Source organism: Mesoplodon mirus (genome assembly GCF_964341445.2).
Source record: "Mesoplodon mirus genome assembly, chromosome: 2".
NCBI lineage: Eukaryota > Metazoa > Chordata > Mammalia > Artiodactyla > Ziphiidae > Mesoplodon > Mesoplodon mirus.
The window spans coordinates 127,133,683-127,160,840 of record NC_138977.1 but is presented as its reverse complement, the minus strand read 5'-3'; the positions used below and the strand labels follow the sequence as shown (position 1 = coordinate 127,160,840).

Here is a 27,158-nt window from a genome sequence, read left to right as displayed (position 1 = left end):
GAGGCAGTGTCAATTAGCCTGAGATCTGAAAGCTGAGTAGCATTTAACCAAGGCATTAGAGGTGGTGGGGGGAAGAGGGTCCCAAGATGAGAAACAGCTTGTGCAAAGGCCAGGAATGGCTGGAGCTTAGGATGAAGGGGGTGGTCATGAGTGGGGAATGTCACCCAGAAGGGAGTGGGAGGGGGAACCCCTTGGTGATTGTCCACAGTGGCAGAACTAGTCCACAGGGGCAGAAGTTACCGGGAGACTGGGCTCAGCCCACGCAGGGGCCCGGGCACCACGGTAGGGGCTGAGCCCCCTGCCCCTCCAGGTGTGCGAGCAGAGCCCAGATGGCAGGTGCTCAAGAAGGCTGTGGGGGTGAGGATTTCACCCTGGCTGGGGCCGGATTAAACAGACTTTGAGGTCCCTTCCAGCTGTCATACTCCCGCTTCTTGAAATCCCCTCTGGGAACAGCAAGAGTATAAAATATAAATCAATAGGTTAAAAATATGCTTGTCTCCTGCGCGTCCAGGGCCTGTCATTCTGCTGCCTTCCCCCAATCTTCAGAGGATTCCTGCTTGACTAGGGCAGCCTGAGGGCGCTGCAGGAGAAAATAGCTTTGTTCCCGAGCAAGGCAGGCTGATCGCGCCTCCAGTGACAAGACCTCTGGTTTTTTTTTTTTTTTTAATCATCGCTGCCTCTAAAATGCACACTGTCCTGTTTCACTTGACATCCCTTCCTTGTATCTTCCCTGCTTTAATCACCAGGGAAAGAAAGACCAGCCAAACTGCTGCAGCGGCTACGCCCCCAAAGACGGAGAGCAGAGAAAGTCCTGCTCGTGAGAAGGAACCAAACTTGGGGATGGCCAGTGTGGTGACCCTAAATTAACCAGGCCAGTGGCACCGCTGGGACCCAGGGGCTGTTCCCACTTTACCTCCCGGGGTTCCCATGGCAACGGGAATGTTAGGAGCAGCTAATAGGGTCTGGCAGTGAGTGAAATGAAATTTGATGTACAGGAAAATGCAGTGGCTCGTGAAGTAATTGGGGAGGGGGCTCTTTTCCTGCCCGGCAGGTGAATGAAGCCTCGTTTCCTTGTGATTGTTACATTTTTGAGGGGAGAGTTTTGGGGTGCTCTTACACACATTTATTTTCATTTTTATAAACAGTTGCATTTCCTGCACAGGCATGAAATGAAGATGTCTTGTCAAGTAGGGCCCAGTGTGTGCAGTGAACAGTTTAGCACCAATAAAATGTGTGTGTGCCGTCGATGATTTATGGGCCCCTCCCGCTCTCCCAGCTGTCCTCGCCCACCTTCCCAGCCCGCTGTCGCTGGCTCTGTCATCAGCTGCCACTCCGGGGAACGTAATGACACCATGTACTTCCGGGGATGCCCTTGTCTTGTCTTGCATGCTGGCCAGCTGCTGGTCATTCTCGAAGGCGCTGGTGGGGACTAAGCCCCTCTTCGGAAGCCTTGCCCCATGCGTTCTGTGCCCACCAGAACCACCACCTCAGCATCCCTTGGACCACAGTTTGAGATAGTCCAGGCCCGAGCTGGAGTGATTCCTGCCCAGTGGCAGCTACTGGGTGGACCTCACAGGACTGGGATGTTCCCCAAATCATTCTGAGGAGCAGAAACCAGCGCCGGGTCTGAGCGCTCTGGGGCAAGGTGGCTGGGACTCCGGGGTCAACTAGAGAGACCCCAAATCCTGGGTTGGGGAAGTGTCATTATATATTATATTTCCCGTTCAGAACCTTGAAATCCACTGATTTCTGCCTTTGTCTTTGTTGCCGCCACAGGTGATCTTGATCCTGACGAAGTATTACCATGCAGACATGGGGAAGGTTCTGGAAAGTTCTCTGTGGCGGTAAGTCAGCCCGAGGGTGGGCCTTTTCTCCTCCCATACCTGTGCGTCTCCAAGGCCGGGGTCTGAGATCCCAAGGCCCGGCTGGAGCAGCCCCCATTTGCTGGCGGCCTCTTGACTTTTCTTTGGCTGGAAAATGCATTCAGAAGTTGAAAGCTAATAAAGTGTTTCGTCAGTGACACAGACAGGGCTGGAGAACAGAAAACCGTTCAGAAAGCTCCTTTGCTTTCTTTCCTTTCTGTCTGTGTTCTTCTCCCCTCGCTTTTTTTCCTCCCCTGGGGAAGGGGGTTTGCATTGTGAATTCAGGTCAGTTCGCAGTTTCCTCTGCTTGTGCTCTGAGCTTCCGACACGGCTCCTGGAGTCCCCCGAACACGCAGATTATCCTCACGGTCCGGGTGTCTTTCTTTATTCCTGGCTCAGCCCAGAGAGCTTGGTAAATAAATAACGCCCCTGGCCAACGATGGTACTATCTCTTTATGTGTGAAATGTGAATTCAGCCCCAGAATTAGGCAGCCTCTTTGATGTTTTGAATGAGGTGGGAGAGAAGGAGGCCTTGAGAAGTCATTTTGGTTATGAGCATCTTTGTATTTACGTCTGCTCACCCAGGAAGGGGAAGGAAGTTTCCCAGCATCTTGGGCTGTGGTTTCAAAGCTTCTTTCAGGCAAGGATGCTGTGTCCTCCGGGCCCTGTGCGCCATTCCCATGTTCTCTGGGTGTTGAATCGTTTTGCTTTCCAAGATGTGTTTCTTGAGTAATAAGTAATTGGTTTTTAAATTTGAAATCCATTAAAAACACCGAAACCTGCTGATCGGGACTCCTGATTTATGTGCAACCACCTTGAGTTGATTTATTTTTGACTTTTGGCTTTGCTTTTAGTGAAGGCGCTCCATGATTCATTGTTGGTTCTTATGGAGGGAATTCCGTAATGCTTTGGCCAGTTGCCGAAATGACCCTTGAGTTGGGTGCTTTCTTTGCTAAATGAGGAGCAGTGTCGCCTTGGACCAGCCGGCTGGGTCGCCCTGGTGCTGATGTGGGGTTTGGGGAGCTGTGTGTTTGCCTTCCCCTTTCCAACAGAAGCACCTTTCCTAGCCTGCCCCTCTCAGCCGTGGATTTGCCTCCCAAACTCACCAGCCTGCTTTCTAATTCCATCGCCGGCCTCAGGACAAGCAGTCTGCAACAGACGTTTTCCTGCTGCGATCCCCAGCTTCTTTATGTGTTGGTACGTTCTGATCTCGTGCCTGGAAGCAACTCGCCCACCAAGGAGGTTGCTTTCAAAAATGCCCCTCCAGGGTCCGATAAGGCCGTTCATTGTTTGGGAGGAGAGCGGGAAGTGGTGAGACCATTAAAGTTCCAGTGACGTCTCATCGGCTGCCCTTTGAAGATTCACATTTGAGGATCGGTTTCAGGGCCAGTCTCCTTGGGAAGGGCCGGCCCCTAGAGGGCTCCCTCCTGCCAGGTGGATGGTCCAAGGACAGGTCCCCTTGGCTGCAAAGTGGAGAGAGGCACTTGTCTTCTCTTCCTCCAAGCGGAATTCCTCGACTAATGAACGCATTCCCCAACTCCTGCCTGTCAGCCCATATCTTCATGAATGTTCACTAATCTACCCTGAGTGTGGGTACCAGCTTCCCGCTTCTCTCGCAGCATCTCAGCACCGCTGGGGACGGAGAAAGTGAGATTATCAGAAATGTTGCTTCGGGTAGTCAACGGGCCTTCCTGGTGTAATATGTGCTGATTCAGACAGAGTTGCTGGATGTAGTTAAAATTTGCTGCGAGTCCTCGTCGGGGTAGCGTGGCGGGTGGAACGGACCTTGGCCAGCCCCACAGCATGGGGACCAGGCCTCCAGACTCAGAAATCTTCAGAAGCAGGTAGGGAAACCAGGATGTGAACGACCAGGGTTCTTGGCCTCCTTAATCAATAGAAATTGATCAGAGGCCAGACAAGAAATTCAGGCAAGGCTTTACTGGGGCCCCTGCTGCAGCAGGGGGGAGCGAAAACAAACAACAGGTTCCCTTGCTCGTTCCCTGAGGGCGGCGAGCTGGTTTCTTACATGGGGTGAGGGGAGGGGCAGGTCCCAGGGAAGGGGCAGCTTAAGTGGTTTGACCACCTCTTCGGTGGGGTTGAGTGCAGGGGGGCAGGGGGCATGCTCAGGACCCTGCTTTTGCTCCCGACACCCTGTTTCTGCTGCGGGCTCTTCAGAAGGGGCAGTTGGGTTTTTGGTCTGTTTGTATCCATGTTGTCCATAATTTGCCCCAACTGCAGGTGCTCTCAGTTATTTTTAGTCCCTTATATAGTTTCTTTGTATTTTGTTGCTCCAGGAGAAGTTTGTCCAGGTGCAAGCGCTGCAGCAAAGGGTCCCAGGTCCCAGCCTGTCTCAAGGAGGCCAAACCACTCGCCTCAGAGCTGCTCCACAGGGGCCTCTTTTTCTTCCCGAGAGCCTCAGTCTCCTTGTCTGTAAAATGGGGATAAAATATCCCTGGATGGGAGGTTGTGCAGCTGAAGGAGATTACCTGTGAATCGTCCCCAGGACAGCACACCCTCTAAAGTTAGTTTTTCTCCAAAGCAAATCAACAGATTTTAGTTTTCCACATTCCTTTCTCATTACTGTCTCTAGACTCAGACGTTTTCTCTCCTTTATTGAAAATACATGCAGAAGCATCAGTCATTTCAAGAAAGTTCACCCACATCCCCACGCGTCAGGCCCAATTACTTTCTTTGTCTCATCCCTCTTATGCTGAGATAGTTGTACAGTGAGACGTAGAATAAAGTTGTGGATCTTCTTTCTTTCACACATACAAGATGTTTCCCGTTTTTCCATGTTGTACCACGGGCTGCGTCACGATTTTTTGTGGCCCTGCACTCGCCCCTTGAATTGATTCATTCTAGTACTTAGCCCTGCTGCTGCTGTAAGAAGTTTCAGCACGGCGCTTTCCTTTCCATTTTGTTCCCTGGGACGCGTCTTTACTGACCAGATTTACAGCTGGCATGCTGAAGTGCCAAATTCTTTTTCAGGAGGAAAGCAACTCTCCACCTGGGGCAGTGCCCTGCCTCCTGGCCAGCTAAAGGCTGACAGCTTTTCTAAAACTTGCTAACCTACTGGCCCAAAGGGACTGCAGTGCCATTTTCATTTGCACGCCTGTGATTCCTAGCAAGGGTGGGCAGTTTCTGTGTTTAGTCGCATTCTCTCTTGTGAGCATCATCTACTCATGTCCTCTCTATTTTGAGACTTGTGCGAGTTTGTTTGGAAGGGGAAAGATTGGCATCGGTCATTTTTGGGGATGCCACCGCCCTCTGTCTGCCGTTTAGGGTGCACATGGAGGGAGGTTAAGGGTGCCAGTGCCTGGCAACACGTATTCAGTGGGGTTATTAAAGACACACTTATTGAACGCGCACCCAGCCTCCCAAGAATTCTCCTGTGTAATTGCAATAAATGCATTTTTAATGACAGGTGTGGTATTTACATTCTGGAAATGGCTCTCCGAAATCTAAGCTGAATGCATTTTTAATTGTCCTGCATTTCATGGGCCACTTGTCGGGAGTGTCTCTCATTGGCTGGCTTCAGTGATCTAGCACTCTGCCCTTCCTTCTGCGTGGGTGCTGTTCTCTGTTCAGCCTCCGGGCCCCTTTGCATCAGTGCAAGCGTGGGTGGGAGGGAGGGAGCCCCGCACCACTGAGAAAGCTGCTGGTTGGCCTCAGGGGTTGGACGAGGACAGAGCTGGTCCACCTCCCCTCCTGGAGCCTCCTGAGGCGAATGGTAACTAGAGGAGCCGGCTGACCCTGCCCTGGCCTGCATGTCCAGTCTGTGCAAATGTCCTGGGGCTGCTGGGACAAATGACTGAACACTGGGGGCTTACAGCAAGAAGAATTTGTTCTCTCACAGTCCTATAGGCCAGAAGTCCGCAATCGAGATGCGGGCCGGGCCGGGCTCCCGCTGGAGGCTCTGGGGGAGGAGCTCTGCTGCCTCTTCCAGCTCCTGGTGGGGCTCCTAGTGGCCGAATCTCTCCCATCTCTGCCTCCATCTTCACCTGGCCTCCCCCCAGCACCGCGTGTGTCTCTCCTCTGTGCGTTCCTTATAAGGACACTTATCTTTGGATTTACGACACACCCAGGTAATCCAGGGTGATCTCATCTCCAGATCTCTAACTTCATTGCATCTGCAAAGGCCTCTTTTCCAAATAAGGTCGCACACAGTCTCTGGGGGTTAGGATGAGGACAGATCTTTCTGGTGCTACCATTCAGCCCAGTACACAGTCCATCGCCAAGCTCTGGGATCACACCTGGATCTGTTTGCCTCGATGGCTTCTGCACCTGTCCCTGTCCTCTGTCCCCTCAGCCACACTTCCCTCTGCATCCTCAGGGGATCCCAGCTCACCTCACTGCCTCCACCCCCAGCCCCTCTCCTTGCAAGGCCTTAGGGACTTGACATGCACACATGCACACACGCCCACATCTTGTCCTGCTTACTTGCCCTGGTAGCCCCCGTGGCCAACACCCATGCATCGCCACCACTCCCCATCCAGGTCCGGGCAGGGGGATTTCGGTGGGCAGAGCCAGAAGCTGCAGTGGCAAGTATAGAACAAGGATGCTCGTGGAGCATCTAAAGGCCTCATGTGCAATTTGTATCTCCTCCATGATAGAACTGTAACGATTTTAAGATCAGGATAAATAGTCTTAGAAATATGAAAATGAGAACGAAATGATCTGTACGTGTCCCCCTATGTTCCTGCACCCCGTCTTGCAGGAGGACGTCAGAGGTTCTTCCCGTGGTTCAGGGCTCTCTGCTAGGTGCCGAGGGAGTTCAGGCAGAGTGGGTGACAGACAGGCACTGAGGGGGCTCCAGGAGGCCGGCCTTTCAGTGTGAAAACGGGGACCCACTGTCTTTCCATGATTGCCCCTTCCCTCCTCTGCCCATCACTGTATTTCTGTTTAAGTTCTATGTGGGATATGTGCTTTATACATGAACGTGTATAAAAGAATCTTCACACCCCTCAAGAACCAATTTGTGCCCCCTTGGGGGCGATATTGTCCCCAGGTGAAAAATCCATCTCCCAAAGAAGGGCTTCTCCCACTTTCAGGGGCATGTGAATCACCTGGGGTCTGGCTGAAATTCAGACTCTGATTCCCAGGTCTGGGCGGGGCCTGACGCTCCACAAGTTTTTAACAAGTTTCAGGTGACACTGAGCTTGCTGGGCTGCTAGGCAAACTCTGAGCAGTGCTGGACAATGCTCACGGCTCGCATTACTTGGTCTGGGCAACTGCAGGGTCAAGTTTCAAGAGCCCAGATTGCTGCTGGCCAACCTGGGCTGGGGTCCTGAGAGGCCCATTTTGTGTCTCCGAAGCTGGATCCCAAATGGCCAGTGGGACTCGGCTGCCTCATAAATGCTTCTAACGTGGTAAACGCAAGCCCTCGAGAGCTGAGCAATGGCCAGTGGGTAGACAGTGGGCCCTTAGCGGGAGGTATGTAAAAGTCACTTAAAAAGCTCTTATAAACTACCACCACTCAGGCCCTGCCTTGGAAGATGTGGACTCAGTGTGGGCATGTCTCAGAAGTGCCCCAGGGGAGGACAGCCCCAGGAAGGGCTGGTCCAGAGCAGTGCACCTCAGACTTCCCTGGTCTGCATTTCTAACAGGCTCCTGGATGGGCCCGGGCTGCTGGTCCAGGGACCACACGTTGAGTAGCCAGGGGCTGGGCTGGCTAGGAGTGAGGCTTAGCATCCTGCCGGCTTCCCAGGGCACTTGGACTAGCATCCAAGTCACATTCCCTGCAGAGACGCTGAGCCCCTGACTCCTATCCCATCCCCCACCCCAACTCCTCCACTTCCCCCCTTATTTCTTGGTCTCCAGCCACCCGGCCTGCTGGCTGAAACTTGACCGTGCAAGGGCCCGTCCCTTCTGTGGCAGCTGGTACAGCGTACACTTTGCGCTGACTCTCAGGTACTGCTCCTTGTAGACATTCAATCTCAGCATAAACCTTGTTTCCTCAAAAAAGCCACCCCACTACTCAGCGTAAAGCAGTCCCCAGGCATTCCTTATCTCATCACTCCTTGAGTGTAGGGGTTCCTGTGTATAGTTTGTCTCTCCGTGCTCCCCACTCCCTCCTCCACCTGCCTGGCAGAACATACACTGATTGAGGATGGAGACCTGTGGGGTCCACCTTGATGGTCTCCCGATACTCAGAACCTAGATCAGATCTGGCACGGAAGGTGATGTTGGACATTGGGTGGATGGATGGATGGATGCATATACAGATGGGTGGATGGGTGGACAGATGTAGGGATAGATGTACCGATAAACATACGACTGAGAAGATGGAGGGATGGATGGACAGATGACAGATGGCTCAATGGATGGAAGTATGGAGATGAGGTCCTTGGGAAACACCACTGGGACCTACAAGACCCTTCGCATCTATGAGGCCGTCCCTGCAGGTGGTGTAGGAGCCAGAAGCACAGAGTTGGCCCCGATACCGTCAGACAGAACAAGAGGGGCTGGGAGCATTCTGAGCCAGAGAGAAAGTGGACCTCGGCCCACCTTCCCTCTGCTGTGATGCAGCCCCTGGTCCATGGCCCCGTTCACACTGTGCCTGGACGGTGTGAAGGCTGTGCCAGCCCTGCCCTTCTACCCGCACCTGTGACCTTGGGCAGGACCTTCAGCTGGGGGCAACCTCGGGAATACCCATGGGGCGGGTCTCAGGTTTTCTCTGAGTGACTTGGTGGAGCTCCCACCCTTTTATTGGGGTGGGGGGAGGACGATTCTCTCCCGCCGTCCTCACTTTAATCATGAAATCTTTAACACGCACAGAAAGCGCAGAATGTGATGTGCCAGCTTTCCTGGGTACCCACGTGCCAGAGACAACTACGTGCTCACCAAATAATCCAAGCTTTTCCTCCCTTCCCTGGTCTCCCTTGTGGTTATTTTGGGGTCATATCATTTGTTTGAGCCAGTGGATGGTGAACAGGAATAATATGGGTTAAGTCACTGGAATTTAGGGCTTCAGCTGTTACCGCAGCAGACTAGTCTAGCCCAATACCGGTTCCCTAGCTATGATAGATGTAAATTTTTTTTTTTTTTTTCCTGCGGTACGCAGGCCTCTCACTGTTGTGGCCTCTCCCCTTGCGGAGCACAGGCTCCGGACGCGCAGGCTCAGAGGCCATGGCTCACAGGCCCAGCCGCTCCGCGGCATGTGGGATCTTCCCGGACCAGGGCACGAACCCGTGTTCCCTGCATCGGCAGGCGGACTCTCAACCACTGCGCCACCAGGGAAGCCCAATTTTTTTTTCTTTCTGGTACCTCCAGCTCTTAAAGAAACACACTGCTCCAGATCCTGATCCAGCCCAGCTCTCTCCTCCCTCCTTCCACCTCCCCCATGCCCCACCATCCCCATCCCAGAAGTAACCTTGCCTGGATCATCCCCACGGGGGCATCATGTGTTAAGTACACAAGTACGAGTCTATCCACAATCAATATGTTCTACGGTTTACTGTGTTTTAAAAATTCATGCAAATGGCATCGTACTGCCTTTAGAAGTGTGATTGATACTCCCGCTGAGTAATTGGTAATTTATCCCTGGAGGCCACGTAAGCTGGTTGAGCTAAGCCTTCCCCTGCTGTTGGAACGTGAGGATTTTTATCCCCCGGATTTAGCTGTTCTCATCAGGGCTGCAGAGACTATCTGTCCATGTCTCCACCTTCCTTTTTCTCTGCCTTTGTCAATCTGTTTGCAGAGTGATTCCAGCCCCACATCTCTGGAATCATGACTTTATATGTCTGCATTCAAGCAGATGTGAGAGCGTAGTTCAATATTATTTTATTTTGCAATTGCATGATTTTTCATGGGATTGAACATACTGTCCTTTGTTTATTGACTATTCAAGTCTCCTCCCCTGGGACTTAACCTGTTCATATCTCATGCCCATCTATTGCTTAATTTTTTCTTCAACCCTGCCTCTCCACTGTGAATAACACAAGTCCTCTCCAGGACCCTTAATTTTAAGATGGGTGTCCTCCAACTGTGTCCTGAGCTCCTACTATGTGCCATTCATTCTTTCCATACACCTTCTAAGAATGTTTCCTCCTAAGAATGTTCCTCTATGTCATATTTTTTAATATGCGATTCTTAGAAGTGCGATTCTTAGAAGAGTATTTCTGTAGGCTGGTGGATTAGTCAGCCGCAGTGACAATGATGCTGTGTAACAAGTCACCCCAAACTCGGTGGCAAACACCAGGAACTTCTCTCCCCATTGGGGCAACTGTGGTTTGGTTGCCTTAGGCTGGGGTGGCCGGGCAGCTCCACCTGAGCTGCAGGTTGGTGGGCTTGGCTCTGCTACATCTGCATTTGTGCTGGGAGCCCAGCTGACTGGCCAAGGGCCATCAGGACCCGTTCTTCCCATGCATAACATGGGAGCAAGAGAGTCAAGCCCTCCCCACCCCGCAAGAACATATAAGGCTTCTGTTCACTCACATTTGCTAAATTCCATTGGCCAGTGCAAGTCACAGGTCAAACCCAACACCAGTGGGGGAGGGGAGGGGAGTGAAGTGAATGTTTGCTGAATGACAGTCAGAAGTATCACAGGTGGTCATAGGTGTTTCCAGAAAATACATGTTTTGTGGTATAAATCAGGTAAACTTACTTAGGTGGAAGAAAACCAATCAGGGTCCTTTGCAGTAGGATGTACTGGAGTCTCTAACACATCAATGGGCGTCGTACATCTCCAGGAGAAGGTCGTATGGCATTTCTCCGTCCCAATTGATTCCATAAGCTTTCATTTTTTTAAAATTTTATTTTAAATTTTAATTTAATTTTTATTTGTGTCAATTGTTTAAATTTTGTTTTATTTATACACTTTAATTTTTACGTATTATTTTATTTTTGTTCTGCTGAGCATTTCCTGGGGTTGGTTTTCCACAGAACAAGCTTTGGGAAGCTCTGCTGTATAGACTTTATATTCCAGACGAGCTGGCCTTTGAGATTTCCAGACCACTTCTCTTTACCTGTAATGTGTTTTGATACCATTTCGTTTCAAACCAGATTTGGTTCTACGGTCCTAGGGTATCTCCCTCTCTCCATTTTTTTAACATAGAGAATTTTAGGGTTATGTGTTGAGAGTACAGAGTCTAGGGAATTTGAGCCATCAAACCACAGCTAGACGATGACTTCTTTTTTTTTTAAGATTTTTTTTTTGATGTGGACCATTTTTAAAGTCTTTATTGAATTTGTTCCAACATTGCTTCTGTTTTATGTTTTGGTTTTTTGTCTGCAAGGCATGTGGGGTCTTAGCTTCCCGACCAAGGATCGAACCTGTACCCCTTGCATTGGAAGGTGAAGTCTTAACTACTGGACCGCCAGGGAAGTCCCCAGACGATGACCTCTTGACATTCACTAACATAAAGAGGCATCAAGGTTCTTCTCTGTGGAGGCGGATGATGGCCTGGGGATGGGGACATCTGCCTAGCTGGGCTGTCCTGAGGGTGAGGTGGGCGGAGCCAAGCCATGTGCAGAGCGTTCCAGAAGCCCATGGGCAGCCTCGGTCATCACAGCCTGTGTCTTAGGGGCCCCGAGTGTCTGGGCAAAGAGCTGTTGTGCTGTTACGGTCCTTACAGGTGGACAGTGCTGAGTGTCCGTAAGGAACGTTGAACAGGTGATAAGCCCTGCCCTTTGTGGCCCGGGAAGAGCAGGCCTTATTTTAGAGAGAAAGTCTTAGACAGTAGGCTGACGCCAGGTGCTGGGATTACTTGGTGGTCTGGGTGGCTGCGTGGTCAGTGTCCCCAGACAGATCCGGTTTCCATTCTGGCTCTGTGCCTTCCCTCCCCAGGCGTCATCTGTATCATGAGCCTGATGGCACAGACCTCGCGGTGGCCATGAGCATGACAACAGGTCCTGCGTGTACGACGCTTGGCACCTAGGAGGTGTCAGGGGGCTGCTTCCTGCCTCGGCCTCTTCCCCTGAAGTGTCCGTCTGGCTTTCCACCAGCCGTGTTCCACCCCTGGGCCAGTCTCTCTCTGTGTTTGCTTGAGCATCACCATGGAGATCTGAGTTTGATTTAAACAAGACTCAGAGCAGATAGGAATCGAGGGAGGTGCTGACTTGAAAGCTTCCAGGATTTGAGTCTATTCAATAAATAATGCAATTGGAATCAACAGTTGGATGAGGTCAGCCTCCAAGGCCTCGAGGTGCCTGCACAATACTCTGGGGCAGGTCTGGGGTGGCCGAGAGGTCACAGAAAGTTTGAGGAAATCCCTCAGTATCCCCAAACCCTCAGGCCTCTTCTCCCTGCATCTTGACCCCAGCACCTGGCCTTCCTCAGGTCCTGGCTCCTCTGTCCCAGCTCCAAGGACCGCCGCCAGTCACTAGAACTGACTGTCTTCTCTGCCGACTGGCTTTCCCTCCTTTTCTGCCTCTTTCCTCTCTTCCTCATCCCCCTTGCCTCCCTCCCCTCTTCTCTCCCATCCATCATCCATCCATCCATTGGTGCATCCATCCCCTATCTCTCCATCTGCCTCTCTCCCCTCTTCTCTCCCATCCATCGTCCATCCATCCATTGGTGCATCCATCCCCTATCTCTCCATCTGTGCATGTCCATTCACCCACACATCCATCATGGGTCCACCCATCCTTCCGTCCAGCCTCTGTATTTGAGTAAGGTACGGTAATGCCCCCCAAGACTCATAGTTTAGTAGCGTTAACAGATAAGCAAATGACCCATGGTTATGCAGGTAGTCTGCACTGTGATGGGGCTGAGAGAACCAGGGGAGCGCTGGACAGCCCCACTCTGTTGAGCAGAGGAAGTGGTAGTCAGGGAAGACTTCCTGGAAGAAGATTCATCCCCGGTCCTTGGGCACCACTGGCTCCCTGCTCTTCCGGGGCAGCTCTCCCTACTACACAGTGCCTTCCATGTTGCTGTGGCCACAGTGGCATCTCATGTGTGCTCCTCGTCACCTTCCCCAGCACCCAGCCTGCCAAGCTCTGCCAGATCCACATGCAACACATATCAAAACTCCTTCTGCACCCGAGGCTGCATCATAGGAGTGCAGCTGCTGGCCTTGGGAGGTGATGGGAACATCTGGCCTCCTCTATCCCAGTCAGGCCCGAGTCCCAGCTTCCCGTGTGGTACCTACCTCTAGGGAGCCCCTGCCCACCTGGGCTCACCTGCGTGCCATGTGCATCTGTGGTTTCCTCTCTCCCTCTCCTACATCCTGCTCCCCCAACCCCATTCCTGAAGGCTGGAAAGGCCTTCCTTGGGCTCTAGAAGAGTTCTCAGGGACAGAGCAGACAAGATCAGAAAGCATACAGGTTCCGGGTTCTTCAGGATGGCCCCGAGCAGAGTGTTGGTTCTGAACTTAGCTTTCTGATGGTTTGCAGGGGCATCTGGTTTCTCTTGCAGCGATGATGACAGCGCGGCCCACGCAGGCGACCCTGTACATGCTGAGTGCACAGCACAGCTTCCCAATCCATACGATCATCCCAGATGCTTTTTTGAGAAATGGGAGACAGATGCTCCTTGGGGAGGGGCGGCCTATGAGTTTTGAGGTGATGCTCTGTTTCTTGGGCCTGCGTTTAGCTAAGAACCATCTCGTGGGTCCTATTGACACTGCAGCTTCTCCCTCTGGGGTTCTTCCCCCACCCTCACCTTCACCCCTCCGGCAGGGCAGCAGCCCACCCCCCCAGGCTTCGGCAGCGGCCCCCTGAAGGACCCCTCTTGCTTTCCCTGTCTCCGCATCCCTCTGTGCCCAGGTGTCCCCTCCCCCTCTCTCCTTCCCAAGTCCCCCATCCCCACCCCCGCCCTGGCTGGGTCGGTCCCCTTCTCTGGGCTCTCCCAGACCCTATCCCACAGCCGCCTCCCCATCTCTTCTGGGATCTGGGTTTCCTGTGGTTTCTGCACCTGGCAGAAATTCGCAACAGAGATGTGCCCAGGGATTTACTGAGCTTGATTGAAATCTACGGTGAATTCAGTGGTAACCACCTACCATTTCCTCAAAATAGGACGCTGTATAATGCCATTAAACGTTTTAAAAGATATTCTTGGTAAGGGTGTTGCTAAATTCCTCTCCAGAAAATTCTCCCTAAAAAAATCTCCTTTTTAGGGCTTCCCTGGTGGCGCAGTGGTTGAGAGTCCGCCTGCCGATGCAGGGGACACGGGTTCGTGCCCCGGTCTGGGAAGATCCCACATGCCACGGAGCGGCTGGGCCCGTGAGCCATGGCCGCTGAGCCTGTGCGTCCTGAACCTGTGCTCCGCGACGGGAGAGGCCACAACAGTAAGAGGCCCACATAACGCAAAAAAAAAAAAAAAAGAGAGAAAGAAATCTCCTTTTTAAAAATAGTACATGATCATCACAGAAATTTTAGAAACTATAAAATAAATGAAGCATAAAAACAATCCCGTGTTAAGCCACCTTATGAGATTACAAATGTTAATGTTTAAGATGAATATTCTCACCAGTCTTTTTTTATTATTATTATTTATTTATTTTTGGCAGTGTTGAGTTTTCGTTGCTGCGTGCGGGCTTTCTCTAGTTGCAGCGAGCGGGGGCTACTCTTCGTTGCGATGCGCCGGCTTTTCATTGCGGTGGCTTCCCTCATTGCGGAGCATGGGCTCTAGGTGCGTGGGCTTCAGTAGTTGTAGCACATGGTCTCAGTAGTTGTGGCTCGCGGGCTCTAGAGCGCAGGTTCAGTAGTTGTGACGCACGGGCTTAGTTGCTCTGCGGCATGTTGGATCTTCCCGGACCAGGGCTTGAACCCGTGTCCCCTGCATTGGCAGGCGGATTCTTAACCACTGCACCACCAGGGAAGTCCCCTCACCAGTCTTTTTAAGATATAAATAGATACATGTTTTATAAATTTTGAATCCCAATTTAATATTATGTATTAAACACTTTCTTATGCTCCCACATATTTTCAAAACCACTATTTTTAGTGAACATGTAATATACCCTCAGATGAAAGAGGTGTTATTTATTTAGCCAAATCCTCATTTTTAGACATCTGCGTCATTTTCAGTTTTCACTAACGTAAAGATGTAAAGAAAGCTGTGTTCTTGGCCTGGTACATACATTATTCCACGTTTCTGATTATTTTCTTAGGATGAATTTTAAGCGTGGACTTTCTTTTCTGCCTATCGGATTACAGGGTATTGGGATTCCGCCCTATATTTGAGTGTATGGAGATTCTGTCCCTGAGGCTGTTACTGATTGTACTGAGAGCAGAGAAATTAAAGAGCCATTTAGGCAAGAGGAAATAAAATAAATGTGCCTTCTTTCCTGGCGGGAATGTACCTCCAGCTAAAGGAAAGCTTCCACAGCAAGGTGAGGTCCTCCTTATTGTTCTACAAATTCCACAAATGGGTGGAGGCCTCTGACCCTGACCACCCCAAGCCCTGGTCACTTACCAGTTGCTTCCCGAGGTCCTACGATGTGTCAGGAACTGCTTTGGCACCAAAGATGCAGAATCAACAGAGCACAGGCCCTTGCCATCCAGGATCTGGCCAACCAGTGGGAGAGCGGAGAATCCAAGATGGTGCCCTACAGTGTGTGCAGTGGGAGGCACGGCTGAGCCTCAGGGGATGCGGTGTCCAGGCCTACCCCAGGGCACAGGGTCCCATCAGAGGGACCTGGGAAGTGGATTCTGAAGGATGAATAGGAGTTCACTAGGCAGAAAAGGACAGGTGAAGTCGGGGGGGGAGCAGGCAATCTAGGCAGTGGGGCAATGGTGCAGAGGCTGGGCAATGCCCAGGGATTGGGAGAAACCCATGGTAAACAGCCAGGCTGGTGCACAGGATGCATTGTTTTTTTCTTGCTGCTGTAACAAATTACCACAAACGTAGTGGCTCAAAACAACACAAATTTATTATCATACAGTTCTGGAGGGCGAAGTCTGATATGGGTCTCGCTGGCTAAAATGAAAGTGCGAATAGGGCTGACTTCCTTAAGTCTCTGACTTCCTGAGACTTTAGGGGCAGCTCTTTTCCTTGCCTTTACCAGCTTCTAGAGGCTGCCTGCCTTCCTTGGCTTGTGGTCTTTTCCTCTGTGTTGCCTCCCTCCGCTCCTTCTTTTGTTTCCCCATCTCTTTCTCTAGCCATAGCTTGGAAAGTTTCTCCCTTTTAAGGACCCATGTGATTCGATTAGGTTCTTTTGCATAATCCAAGATAATCTCCCCATCTCAAAGTCCTTAATTTACACATCAAAGTCCCTCTTGCCTACAAGGTAACACACAAGCTCCAGGCTTCAGGATGTGGACACGTTTGGGGATTCATTATTCTTTTGACCACACAGGGCATGAAGGCATCCACAGGTGATGGCCCTTAGGTTGTCTCTGTTTCTGGTCACTTGAAGGCCTGGCTGGGACACCAAGATTGAACATGAGATAGTAAGACTATTTTCAGATAATCGAATTCTGTAAATATTTCTTGAGCATCTTCTTTTTCTCTAGGCCACTTTGCCAGGCCTTAGGATTGGCCATGAATGAGACACCAACCTTGTCAGAGAGGAAGGAGCTGAAGGAGGGACCAACATCTATCTACTGTTTAGGAACCCATGGGAGAGGGTGACTGGACATTTCAGAGGAGGTGATATCTGAACTGGGCTTTGAAGGATGAACAGGAGTTTTCCAGGCAGTCAGGCAGAGGAAGACCCTTCTAGACAGAGGAAACATTATGTGCAAAAGCACAGAAGCACGAACCAGCCTGGTGTGAGAGGAATCCTAAGAAGTCTGGAGTGGTGAAAATGTGAGGTGGGCAGAGGAGGGTGGGAGACCACACTGGGGAGTCCAGCAGGGGTTGGACCAAGGACACCTTGTGTGCCAGCCCAAGAGCATTGAACTCTGTCTTATAGGCAGTGGGGTGCTATGCGGGGGCTTGTGGATTAGAGCGAGCACAGGGCTGCAGCGTTCGGAGGGGACAGCGAGATGGGACAGCAAGACTGCAGGGTGTAGGGGGGCATGGTTTAGCAGAGCCATGGAGTAGGGAGGTGGTATTTGACAAGGTGCTTGGACCACAAAGTCTCATTTTCCTTGTCCTCCAGGACCCAGTTGAGTACAAAGTCCCATTCCTTGTGGTTCTTGCGGGGGGCTGAGCCTGGGATGGGCAGGAACCAGAATGTTGCATTCCTTCCCCCCACTCACATCCTGCACCCTCCCCACCCCGCCTTTCCCTGCAGTCTGCAGAAGAGCAGAGCTGCATCTCCTGCCCTTTGCATTAAAGTCACACTCTGTCCTGGAGATTTATTGCATTTTAATAAAACTCCCTGAGTGGGAAACATGAAAAAAACTATCTTTGTTTTCTATTATGTAATAAACCTCGCCTGAGTGTGCTTTGAAGGATGGAGCCATAAACCTGTTTACGGGCCAAGCAGCGTCCAGGGAATGTGCCAGCGGCCGAATGGCATCAAGGGGCTTGGCCAGCTCTGCCGTTGACCAGTCGGTGCTGGGGATAGTCGGTCCATCTCCCTGAGCCCTGGCTGCCTCTTCTACAAAAAGGGACCTGCTGGGGTGGAGTGCGAGATACTCTTGGTAAAGTTTGCTTAGTACAGGGTCCAAGATGCGGAGCTGTTTTTTTTAAACGTCTTTATTGGAGCATAATTGCCTTACAATGGTGTGTTAGTTTCTGCTGTATAACAAAGTGAATCAGCTATACATATACATGTATCTCCGTATCTCTTCCCTCTTGAGTCTCCCTCCCACCCTCCCTATCCCACCCCTCTAGGTGGTCACAAAGCACCGAGCTGATCTCGCTGTGCTATGTGGCTGCTTCCCACTAGCTATCTATTTTACATTTTGTAGTATGTATATCTTCATGCCACTCTCTCACTTCATCCCACAGAGCCATTTTTATGACGCTAGGAATGTTACTTTGTTTTGGGTTAAAAACTAATGTTTGTTGTGGCACCTAATTCTGGAGGTCCCAGCTCTGCCCTTCATGATTGGCCTCAGGCAAGCGGCGCACCGTTTCTCAACCTGTTTGCCCACCTGTAAGATGGGTCTGTTCCCTCCCCCAGCTCTGCAGAGCAGGGGCGGCGGTTACTGGGGGGACGCTTCTCCAGGAAGCTGCCCTTGCCAGGCATGACCCTTTACCTATGTCTTGACTCTGGACATCTAGTCCCGGCGCTCAGGCCGATGCCAGTGCTGGAGGATTGGGAGGGGCGAGAGCCTTGGTCAGGTTCATGGGGAGTGGGTCGAGGACCGCCCTGTTGCCTTGGGTGGGAGGGTCAGCGAGGCTCCCCACGAGCCCATGGGAGGAGATTGGGGGGAGCAGCCCCTCAAGGGGCTCTGGTGCTGGCGCATCTGCAGCTGACGACGCGGGAACATACAGGAAAAAGCCCGCGGAGGGTTGGAAGGATCCCGAATGAGGTTGAGTTTCTGGACTGGTTTCACACAGTCAGACCTGATTGTGAAGCACCTACTAGGTGCCATCAGCCTGAAGCCCTTACCAACCTAAGACATTGTCACCCGTGCCTCCTCTCCATGCCCCCTCCCTCCCTCAGCTAGTTTTTCTGGACACTTACCCGCTCCAGGTTCTTTCCTAGACCTGGGGCACTCAGAGTTCCAGGAGACATCTGGCCCCTGCCCTCCCGGGGCTTCCATTCGAGGGGGAGGCAGACGGGTGGCCAGGATGCTGTCTGTCACAGAGGAAGTGTGTGGGGTGCAGAGGAGGGGAGCGACACTAGACCAGAGGTTAGATGGGCTTCCTGGAGGAAGCAGCATCCAACTGAGACTTCAGGTTGAACCCAAGTGAGCGAGCAGCTGGGGGGGATTCGGACCACCCACATCAAGTCCTGGAATGGGAGAGAGTGGGGAGAATTGGAGAAACAGGGCGGGAAGGACACTGTGCCAGCTGGTGCTAGCAGGGAGGCAGGTGTGTGGAGGCCAGCAGAGGCCATGGTCTCCACTCTGCAGGGGACCTTATAAAAATGATGTCACGTCTCAAAGATGTCTAGCTCAGACCTTGAGGGAGCTGGAAGCCGTGCCCTCTGCAGGACAAACCACTGACGGAGCAGGGCTGGTGAGGTATATGGGTTAGCTTTTGCTGCGTAACAACTGGCCCCCCACATTAGTGGCTTAAAATAACAACCGTCCATTTGGCTTATGCTTCTGTGGTTGGACAGTGTGGGTGGGTGAACCTGGTGGGGCTTCTGTTCTCGGCCAGGCTCCCTCATGTGTCTGCAGCTCTGCTTCCGGGGCTTCACTGGCCAGTGCTTGGGACAGAGGGGCTACTGGTCCACTTATACCTCTTGTCCTCCAGCATGCTGGCCCTGGCTTGCACACATGGCAGCTGGACAGAGATTTGAGAAAGAAGGGAAATACATGGGGCTGCAGGCCTGGGCTTGAATCTCATATGACATCACTTCCGCACGTTGTATTGACCAAAGCAGGGGCGAGACCAGCTTCCGTTCAAGGGTTAGGGAAATAACTCCATCTCTGGAGGGGAGGGCCATTGCAAAGGGGCATGCATGCAGGCCATTTCTGGCAAGAGGGGGCCTTGGTCTGGAGACGAGAAGGTTTAAAGAGGGCATGATGGCTGTTGCCACACTACCAAGTGCTGTCCTGGGGCCCAGGAAGTGGGCAGTGCTGGGGGGTCCAGAAGGCAGAGCTAGGATCTGGGGTTCCATCCTGGGGGGCCTTTCTATGGTGGAGGCCCCCATGTGGACTGGGTGACCTCGGACACGGGGGGAGGGGGTGAGTATCAGGAAAGATGTGTACGCCTTGTTGGGGAGGAAGTGGCGGGCCCAGGTGCTAGGGTAACAGTGCCCTCTGAGATCACAGTGCTGAGCATCCCTCAGGGGGGTTGGTGGGACCCAGGAGTGATCCTGGGGCTTCTTCTCAGACCCCATCTGTCATACGCTGCCAGCCAGAGCCCGCATGGCATGCACAATGCCAAACAGAGCTTAAGTGGGTCTGCGGCTTGGCACTGAGCTGCACGCTGCCGTGGGAGAGGCGGGCACCGTGCCCAGGGTGCCCAGCTGATGTTTGCCATCACTTCTGCTAGGCTTTACTTCCTCCTTGGACACAGAGCCCCGGGCCTGGTTCTCAGTTCCTTGGAGACTGGGGACCCTGCCACTGCTTTGCTCCTTCCCTGGCCTACACAGTATGTGAAGTTGAAATTCTGCCTGGGTCCCCATGCAGGATGCTGGCTGCAGGCACCCAGAGAGCTCTGGGCTCAGTGGTGTGTCAGAGGGAACAGCCCCTGCCCTGCGCCACTATGTCACGCGTTTCCCAAGAGACGTCCTGTTCTCACAGCTCCTCTGCAGCTTTCTCTCCCCTGAAGACTGCACGAGAGGTGCTAAAGCCCAGGCTTTCAGGCCTGAGATGAGTTCCTCCTGGCTCTGTCTTATTAGCTGTGTGGCCTTGGGAAAGTCACTTCCCCTCTCTGAGCCCAGGTTACCCCCCTGTAAAATGGGTCCATTGAGGTAAGGGATGGAAAATATGTAACCCAGTGCCTGGCTCCTTGGAAGCGTTGGCTGTTATGTCATTATTGTCCTTTTTTAAGCAGCACTGTTGCCCTTGGCTGAGGCAGTGTGGAGGGGATGTTACTGAATCAGGCCTGAGTCCTGTCGACTTTAGAGTTGTGAGTTAAGTTGTATTTGGGGCAAAATGAGGACTATAGCCCAGGGGACAGCATTTCAGATAGCTCTGAGAAACTGCTCCAAAGAGGTAGGGGGGAAGGTCAGTATATCTGTGATTTTGGTGAAGGGGGAATACATGCAATCAAGCACATATTTTTTGCACAAGGTTTCTGCTAGTCATGAGGAACAGACGTCACCATGAAGGAATTTAGTGCTTTTCTAGATATGAGGAGATACAAGAACTGGGCTCATAAAGTCATCTCCTGAGAATATCTAACTATCTGAAGACCTGTTCTGCCAGTTTTTCCCAGAGCACAGAGGGCCTCCTTCCTGCTCTCCACCCTAAACTCCTTTCAGCAGGTGTTGAAAGTCAGCAGCTGCCTCAGCACATAGTTTAATCCTTGTAGAGGTAGACAGCAAGTACCAGTGGCGAGTGCCAATTTGTTGTTGACAGTCCCTTTATGCAGTGAATGTGGTCTCCAAAGCCACCAGCCCAGCATCTCTGCCCACCAGGTCCTGGGGCTAGTGGGGTGACTAGCCACAGCCATGGCTCTCGAGGGGTCCGGAGGCTCTGTCACCATCTCTTGTGTCCCCACCTCGTCTGTGCCATCATCATCTCTCCGCTGGACGACTGCTGAGGCCTCACTTTGAGTCTGTCTCCACTTTGGCCTCCTCCAGTCCCCTGGGTATTTGTGCAGGTTAGATCATGGCCTGAGTCCTCCTGCTGCTCTGAGAACGACATCCAGAGGGCAGGGCTGGCTTGCGTGAGAGGGCGGCCAGAGGCAGAGGGCTGGACCCAAAGGTCACTCTCTCCTTCCGTGTGACCTTCAACCACTCACTGCCTTCACTGACCCCCGACCCCTCACTTGTGAAATGACGGACCAACCTGGCCGATGGTGCCTTCCGTCATTTTTCCTGCACCCCTCGTTTTGGAGACGGAGCCCGCCAAACTGTGCAGGTTGATCAGACAGGCGACCTCGGTTCGACGTGTCTGAACCGAACCCCATTGCCCCCCATCCCACGACCTACGCTCAGCCCTGCACCTCCTCATCGCCGTGGACTGTGCCACCTCTAGTCCCCCCACTAGACCTGGCGGCCAGGGCCCCCTTCACTTCAGAGCACCCTTCTCGGGGCCTCCTCTGGCCACAGGATGAGGGTCCCACGGGCCAAGGGGATGTGCTGCTCCCAGAGCCTGCAGCCCTGGGAGAGTGGGGGCCCCGCCCCCTTCCACAGCCAGGGCAGGCCCTTCCCGTGGCCTTCCTGAGGGAAGGGGGCTGCAGTGGCTGTGTCTGGATGCAGAGGGGAAGCTCGGGCTGCAGTCCGCACACGTGCCCAAGGTCCCTCACGGTGCAGGGCAGAGCTGGGTGGGGGGAGAAGTGGGTGGCCCCCAACCCCCATCTGTGCTCCTGCCCCAGGCCCTTTGTATGTTGGGAGAAGGATGTGTTAGGACTCGGACCATACTGTATACCCTTTCTCAGACTCACATCCTCTGAAATCTCTTCCCCATCGAAGCCACCAGCAAGCCCTGTTGGCTCTTCCTCCAGGATATATCCCGAACCTGGACCCCTGCCCTCTCCGTCCCCATGGCACCTCCAGCACCTGGACACCCGCACCCGCCGCTGCTCTGGCCCCCCTGCTCCTTCCCTTCCCCCTTAGGGTCCACCTGCCACCAACGTGAACTTCACAGAGCAAAGGGGATCCATCGCTGCCCAGCTTATAACCGACCCACGGCTTTCCATCACACCTGGAGGTCCTTGCAGCCTCTCCCTGCATCCCACGGGGATCCCCAAGGAACACCTCTTACCTCTTGGGTCACTTCTCCCGTGGCCCTGGTGCTCACTCCAGCCACACCCACCTTCCCGCCCCGCTCTCCCGCTCCCCAACCTTTGCCCCAGCTCATCCCTCTCCCGGAAACCCTTCCCTGGACATAGCAGGCTCCCATTAGCCAGATGTTAGCTCAGTGCCACCTGCTCAGAGCCACCGTCCCTGACACCCCTCTCTTAAGTAGCTCTTCCCGTTAGATGCTGTTACTCCACGCTCTCTTCTCTGCATTGCATTTATCATAATCTCTCAGGGTTTCAATGCATTATTTGTGATGATATTATTTTAATGAAATTTCCATTTCCAAACGTTGGTATTATCTTTTCATAGATGGCTTGTCTGTCTGCCCCCATCAGGCGGCAGCCTTAGGAAGCAGCAGCCTTAGGGAGCAGCAGCCTTGCCTGTGGGGTTCACGCATGTGTCCCAGTGCCTAGAACAGTGCCTGGCACACAGGAGGTCCACCCGCGGACTTGAAAGCAGAGAGACTGGCAATTCTGTTTGGCTGGTCTCGGAGCTGCTCTGGGAGGGAGGGGCAGGTCTGCCTTGGGCCTGGGACCAGCGCCCACGCTCTCCCAGTGTCGGGCAGAGTCAGTAGTCAGGAAGGCTGGAGAGGCCTGGCAGGTATTGCAGGGGTGTGGGGCTGGCTTTGGTTCTTGAATTCTTGAGCTTTAGGAACAGTGGTAAGTGTTTAACAGTCATCACTCCAGGAAGACAAAAAACAAAACAAAACAAAAATCCACCTAATGCGAAGTTCTTGCTGGTGTCCATGGTGTAAAATTCCCCACCACGGTCGATTTCAGGCTTCCAGGAGGAAGTCACTGAACACAGCCTTGGGAGGAGATGAGCTCCATCAGCTCTGGTTCACTGGTGTGAGCTGGTGGTGCTGCTGTGAGCTGGTGTGAGTTGGTGTGAGCTGGTGTGAGCTGGTGTGTGCTGGTGCTGCTGGTGTGAGCAGGTGGTGCTGGTGTGAGCTGGTGTGAGCTGGTGTGAGTTGGTGTGTGCTGGTGTGAGCTGATGTGTGCTGGTGCTGCTGGTGTGAGCGGGTGGTGCTGGTGTGAGTTGGTGTGAGCTGGTGTGAGCGGGTGGTGCTGGTGTGAGCTGGTGGAGCTGGTGTGAGCGGGTGGTGCTGGTGTGAGCTGGTGGAGCTGGTGTGAGCGGGTGGTGCTGGTGTGAGCTGGTGGAGCTGGTGTGAGCTGGCACCAGCACACTGTCGTTTGGGAAGATTCTGGACCCCTGCAGCCTTCTAGGAGTCTGTAGGTCTACCATTACAGCTGGCTGGGAGGATGCTGCTGTCCCAGCTGAGCAGACGTGATGTTGCTGGCTTTTCCCAGGAGACTTGGTCCCCCTTGCCCTGGCCAGTAACCCTGGTGCCTCACATTTTTCCCAGCTGTGTGTGAGGAGGAGGTGGTGGGGACTCAACCCTGCCTCTGGTTCCTCTTCCTCTTCTGAACAATGGGGTAATAATCGCACCCCTCTTCAGAAAACCCTCTGCCAGCAGGAGTGCCAAGGGCAGAAAGGATTGGGGAGCTCCTGGGTGATCCTGGCCTGAGTGCCATGGTTCCCTGAGATGTCCCTTTCCCTCTCTTGGCTTCACTGCCGCTGTCTGCACAGTGTGGAGGCTGGGGCTGCTTCTTGGCTGTAGAACCCAGGTCTACACAGCCCTCTGAACTAGGTGGGGAACAGAGCGATCCAGCGGCTTGCCCAAAGTCCGCCAGCACGTCTGTAGCAGCCCCTCCTCTTGGCTGCCCCTTCCTCACCCCAGCGGGGCTGGCTCCTGGCAGCTTCTCGGTTCACAGCCCCTGTGGGTGATGGCTTTTCCCAGGAGGGTCTCAGCAGGAGAAGCAGGGCAAGGGACCACTGCTTCGTCATCTCTAAAGGGTGCACACGAGACCTGGTAAGTGGCTCCCACCTGTCCCAGGAAGGTCCCCGGCCAGTGCCCATCACAGCCAGCGCCAAAGTTGGGGTGTAAGTGACCTCAGACCGCAGCCCCTGTGCTCCCTGCCTCCTGAAGGTGCAGGTGCTGGCTCTGGGGACAGCTGGAGGGGGCGCTCTCTGGCCCACGTGGGGTGTGGGATCAGCAGGAGGGTGGAAGAGACCTCTCCCTGCCCCTGCCCTTGGCCCTGTGTGGGCTGAGCCCAGGAGCCTGGGGGCTGGGGGCACAGGTGAGGGTGGAGTCCTGTGTGGAGGAGTCCAAGGCCCTCCGTGACCCCTCTTCTGCTTTCTTCACTGGGTCACGTTCCAGAGCATCAGGTTCTGCTAAACTAACATTGCCTGCAACCAGCAGGGTGATGCTGGAGCCTTGTGTTGTCTGGGTGTCCCCAATCCCTGTCCCTGGACGGCTGTGGAGTGACAGTGTGGACACCCCCAGTACTGGCCAGAGTGGCCTTGGGCGACGTACATAGCTTCTCCATCCCATCCCTGTGACATTTAGGTAAGACAGCCCCTGGAAGGCCCCTGTCTCCCTTTCTTCTGTCCCTGGTTCTCTAATCTAGCCCCTCCCCTGGGAAGGTCAACCTGAGAAACTGGTTTGGGAGGATGAAGCTTTCCCTTCCTTTGTGATCACTCCCATTGTCCTAAATAAATGGCTGCATGAAACGTAATCCCCTCCCATCAGCAACCTGACACCAGAGGGGTTCCAGTGCCTTCAGGGACTGGATGAGGAATCAGAAAGAAACAGGCTGGATATCGAATATAATGGAAAAGAATATATTAAAAAAAGAATGTCTATATGTGTATAACTGAGTCACTTTGCTGTACAGCAGAGATTAAACACAACATTGTAAATCAACTCAACTTCAGTTAAAAAAAAGAAAGAAACAGGCTGGGCTTCTGAGCATCACCGAGTTGTCAGGAGGCCCGGGTGCTGAATTCCAGCAGGAGATTCTTGGCCTGTGGAGGTCACGTGCTGGGGCCCTATGGGCCAGGCCTCCTCTTCAGGCATGTTTGCTTTGGCCAGAAGAGGCCTTTAAAATAAGACTCTTGAGCTTTCAGTCTTTAAGCATTTAGAGATCTCCCACAGGCAGCCTGGTGTTCTGACCTCTGGAGGAATGGGCCGCGTCCTCCCAGGACCGTGGGGCTGCCCCCTACAAGGGGCCTAGCTTCGGCCGTTGTCCACCACCCCCCGGCCCTGGGGTGTTTGTGCTCGGTCCCCATCTCATCCAACCTCTTCCGGTTACAGAAGGGAAACTGAGGTACAGAGGAGCGGTGGTCCGGTCCCGAGAGTCGGGCCCACAGCCCAGGTCCACAGTGGGGCAACCCTGCCCTTTCCCCGCGGGACCCAGGAAGGGATAGCCTGGTGGTTTTCAGAGCTGTAGCTTTTACCCCTCAGCAGGAAGCATCTCACTTGTCTGGCTGCAGACCCGGGAAGATGGCTGAGGAGCTGCAGCTGGGGACCAGGGCCCAGTTTATCTCAGGGAGAGATCTCAGGGTCGACCCTCTTATTCCCGGGGCATCTTTTCCCACAGCCAGCGAGCACGTGCTTGGATCCTGGGGCCGGCTGGTGGGTGCCCCCGGGCCAGTGGAGAACTGGGAGGGCTGTGCGGGCCTTGCCACTGGGGTTTCCTCTGGAAAGAACCTTCCCAGCACACACGGCTGACCTGGGCGAGGCCCTTGGGGGTCAGTTATCAAGCATATGTTTTCAAAGTGTTGCAGATGCCACTTTCTGGAGGGAAAACAGGCTACTTCACGGAGACGGGAAGATTCCTTCTTTGTCTCTCTGTCTCCTTCACTTCCTCTCTCTCTTTACCCACTACCCACCATTCCTGTGTCTGTCAGAATCTCCCAGCCAACCTCAGCATTTAGACTTGAGTCAGTGGAACGGATTTCTGGGAGTGGCCAGGACATCTGACCAACAGATTCTCTAAGGCCAACCTGGTGAACTCGGACCCGGGTTTCCCTCTGGGCGGCGTGCCTTGGCCCGAGTTCCAGTGTTCTCCAAGCTGCAAGGACTTGCAAACGTTCGGCTCAGGCAGGGGTTGGTGTCATAGCTCGATGGGGTGACACAGGCATCTGCAGCCATGTGTGCCCAGCTCCAGTGTGGTACCTCGATAAATCCTCCAGCAGATGCCACGGGAGGGGTACCTTTATTATACAAGTTGTATGCACAGGGAAACTGAGGCTCAGACTTGTTAAGGAACTTGCCCAAGGTCACACAGCAGTGAGTGGTGAAGCCAGGCTTGAACGGGTCCCTCTGCACAGCCTGAGCTCTCTCTGCTCTGCCAAGTGGCCCCAAAGACTCCGTGACTGTTCCAGAAATGTCCCATTGTGCTAAATCAGGCCCAGCCCCAATGACAGTGGGGACACGGTGAATCTGGGGGGTTTCAGAGCAACGAGGTGATGAGGGCAGCCTTCCCAGGGTGGCGGGGTTGGTCCATGGAAGCTGGGCCATCCAGACAAGGGAGGTCTCCATGGTGATAGGAGATGGGGGAAATGGGGCCATTTCTGGGCCTGGCATGACAGATGCTGCCTGCTGCCAGCATGGCCTCTACAGTAGCGCCTGGGTTTGGAGAGTCCTGGCTGTCCTGAGGCGAGTTCTGGCACAGACTGGGTCTCCAGGGTAGTGTTACAGGCAACTGTGTCAGTGTCAGGGGCCTCTTGGGAAGGGAAGGGCAAATCCTCGTGTGTATGGAGGGGGGCACTCAGGCCCCCGCAGGTCTTTGATGGATCAGATGCAGCTGTTTCTCACCCCAGCCCCTGCATCGGAGCCAGACCCTAAATGCAGTCGAAGCTTAAACTTGGGGCCTGAATCCCATGGTGGGGCCCAGATAGAACCCCATCCCTTTCTGGGCCACAGAGATTTGAGCCTGCTGGGCTGGGCATCTGTAACATCCCTCCCTTAGCAGCGTTCGAACCTGGCAGGGAGTGAAGCAAAACTAACAGTGACTCAAGTCCAGGGTAGCCTCTGGTCCTGGCCCACCATCTGTCACTACCCCTGAGCTCCTGTGGGGGTGGG

The 27,158-nt window shown here is 53.4% G+C and overlaps 1 protein-coding gene across 2 annotated transcripts in view; it reads left to right on the top strand.

Moving 5' to 3' along the window:
* Nucleotides 1-27,158, top strand: part of SORCS2 (sortilin related VPS10 domain containing receptor 2) — a 551,814-nt gene that overhangs the window by 250,796 nt on the left and 273,860 nt on the right. For both annotated transcript variants that reach the window (XM_082635333.1, XM_082635332.1), the window contains one exon: nucleotides 1,777-1,844. In XM_082635333.1, the coding sequence (XP_082491459.1) occupies nucleotides 1,777-1,844 (68 nt within the window). The remainder of the gene's footprint in view (nucleotides 1-1,776; nucleotides 1,845-27,158) is intronic.